General features: G+C 52.7%; 1 protein-coding gene across 1 annotated transcript in view; it reads right to left on the reverse strand.

The window, feature by feature from the left end:
- The window catches only part of pkhd1l1.1 (PKHD1 like 1, tandem duplicate 1), a 48,904-nt gene that overhangs the window by 35,882 nt on the left and 10,403 nt on the right, over positions 1–2,619 (reverse strand). Inside the window, exons 12-18 of the mRNA XM_017303250.1 lie at positions 2,303–2,457; positions 2,104–2,226; positions 1,861–1,966; positions 1,390–1,497; positions 1,092–1,256; positions 900–1,021; positions 551–683 (exon numbers count right to left, since the gene is read on the reverse strand). Of these exons, the coding sequence (XP_017158739.1) occupies positions 551–683; positions 900–1,021; positions 1,092–1,256; positions 1,390–1,497; positions 1,861–1,966; positions 2,104–2,226; positions 2,303–2,457 (912 nt within the window). The remainder of the gene's footprint in view (positions 1–550; positions 684–899; positions 1,022–1,091; positions 1,257–1,389; positions 1,498–1,860; positions 1,967–2,103; positions 2,227–2,302; positions 2,458–2,619) is intronic.

Here is a 2,619-nt window from a genome sequence, read left to right on the forward strand (position 1 = left end):
TTAAGGCGCCATGTTGGCGTTAAGACGCCATGTTGACATTAAGACGCCATGTTGGCGTTAAGACGTCATGTTGACATTAAGACGCCATGTTGACATTAAGGCGCCATGTTGACGTTAAGGCGCCATGTTGACATTAAGGCGCCATGTTGGCGTTAAGACGCCATGTTGGCGTTAAAGCGTCATCTTGACATTAAGGCGCCATGTTGACATTAAGGCGTCATGTTGGTGCTGCTGGCTGGCAGCAGATGTTATTACAGGATTACAGTTCGTCTCATGGGATTCATCTCAACAAAAGGCCGAAACTTGCAGGTCAACATTGCAGCTGCAGGACAAAACAGAAATGGATACAAAATGTTCCCAGGCGGCTCAGAGTGACAGGTGGAGAGAAACAATGAACATTCATGAAGCAAGTTAAAACCCTTTAATAATGGTGGGTGAAGCTGCAGCTTTGTTTTCATGTCAGACAAAGAGACGGTGGCCTGTTGGCCTGCAGCATGATGCCTTCCTCCTCCTCCTCCTCGTGCTCCTCCTCACTAGAGACAGGACTCACCTGTCACAAAGGCAGTCTGAGGACTCAGGCTCCAGATTTGAGCTGTGAGGTCATCATCGTAGGTGAAGGTGGCGTTTGCGGTCTGGCTCATGTTTCCCACCGTTACCGTGACGACCTGTGACCCCGCAGCTCCCTGGAAGAAGAGGCATCATAGCAGCACAACTGGTCTAACTTTAAAAGGGCCAAACAGTCAGCCTTGTGGGACTCCATGTGTGTTGATGAGACACGGTTCAGTTCTCTGTCAGATCAGATCTGAAGCTGTTCTGGAGACGCATCGAGTCGGTCAGACCAGCTTCACCTGCTGCTGCCAGTGAGACCCTGACAAACACCGACCCGCGAGAAAACTTACTGCTGGGGTTCTGCAGGTCAGCTCGGTGTCGGCTGCCTTCACCACCTCGCAGTCCTCGCCGCCGACCATTACCGTGGCGACGTGTCCGAGGCCGAAGCCGCTCACCGTCAGCAGGGTGCCGCCTGGGCAGGAAGTCAGAGGCAGAATGAAGACGCTGAAGCTCCAGGTGAGCGACGGGCAGGCGCCACCCACCTGCAGCGCCCCCAGAGGTCGGCGAGAGCGAAGACACGATGAGCAGCTGGGTGAAGTAGAGGACACGGTCGGCGGCGAAGCGCGCGTTGCCCAGAGACGGGAAGTTAACGGACACTGGGTAGCTTCCTGCGCTGGCTCCGCCCACTCTGCACACCTGAGAGGAAGCTGGAACACATCAAGCATCAGTTCAGTTATGGAAGCAGAATCAGAAACAAGCCCTTCCACATGACCCTATGGAGGCCCAAACGTGCCAAAAAGAAGCCATGACTCCTCCTCTGTTGCAGAAGCGTTTCCTCACCTGTGACCTCTTCAACGACACACCTGGAGCTTCCCACCATGATGGAAGCATTTTCCGAGCTGAATCCTGATCCAGTGATGGTGATCAGCGTTCCCAGCCCATTGGATCCTGGAACAATCAGGAATATTGGTCCAGGTGAAAGTTGTTTTCCTCACTGACAAAGCTGCAAAGATCTTCTATTCACATTTCCGAAGAGGACCAGGAAGAGTTGGTAAAAACAAGGAAATTATAGAAATTTTCCGGGGAAAGAGTTTTCCCATCAAAGTAAACTTTGAAGCTGGATAAAAAGAAACCAAAATGGAGCTGAAGGAAGTTTGGCTGTCAGGATTTATGTGTTTTGTTTTACTTTTTATCTTTCCAATAAAAAGTTATCTTAGATTTTTTAAAGTATGTTTAGGACAGTCAGAGGTAAATCTGCTCGCTGTCCAAGATTTCCTGATCCTCCATGTGACTCCGGAGCGCTGAGATCACCTCGAGTCGGGCTGATCCCCGTCACCACCGGCGTCTCCTCCTCCGACCAGCGGAAGCTGCAGCGTCCGGAGCAGTTGGAGGGAATGCCGTTGATGTAGACCTCCACCTGCAGAGCAGCACACCTGTTCTGAAACGCTGCAGCTGGTCAAAGCAATCAGTTTGATGTTCCCTGAAGGCCCAACAGTCGGATCACAGTAGGTGAACACAAACAGGCTGAAACAGCCAGGTGAGCTCCAGCAGTACCTGCGGCTCTGTTTCCCAAACCCGGAAAAAGTCCCCGGTCAAGCCCCGGGTCAGCAGCCCTCCCTTCGTCTTCTCCTGGACCACGAAGTTCACGTTGTTCCCGACGACCGCCGAGTCGTCGACCTGGAGGGAAATGAAGAATTCGTTCCTACTCCGGCTTCGTGTTTCAGGCAGATTTTACATCCCGGACAGATCAGACCTTCATGAGCGGCTGGGCTCCAGGCCTGCTGAGCCAGGTGACCCTCCACTTGGGAAGCCTACAGGTGCCCAGGTCCTCCACCTTCACCTGGCCCACCCCGGGGATGCCCTGCAGGGCGAACTTCAGGTCCTCCGCACTGACGTCCACAGGGAGGCCTGGAGACAGGGGAGACGCCTGGTTAGCATGGTTAGAGCGGTTAGCATGGTTAGAGCGGTTAGCACAGTTAGCATGATTAGAGTGGTTAGCATGATTAGAGTGGTTAGCATGATTAGAGTGGTTAGCATGGTTAGAGTAGTTAGCATGGTTAGAATGGTTAG

The sequence above is a fragment of the Poecilia reticulata genome, unplaced genomic scaffold, assembly GCF_000633615.1.
Source record: "Poecilia reticulata strain Guanapo unplaced genomic scaffold, Guppy_female_1.0+MT scaffold_232, whole genome shotgun sequence".
In the NCBI taxonomy this organism is placed as follows: domain Eukaryota; kingdom Metazoa; phylum Chordata; class Actinopteri; order Cyprinodontiformes; family Poeciliidae; genus Poecilia; species Poecilia reticulata.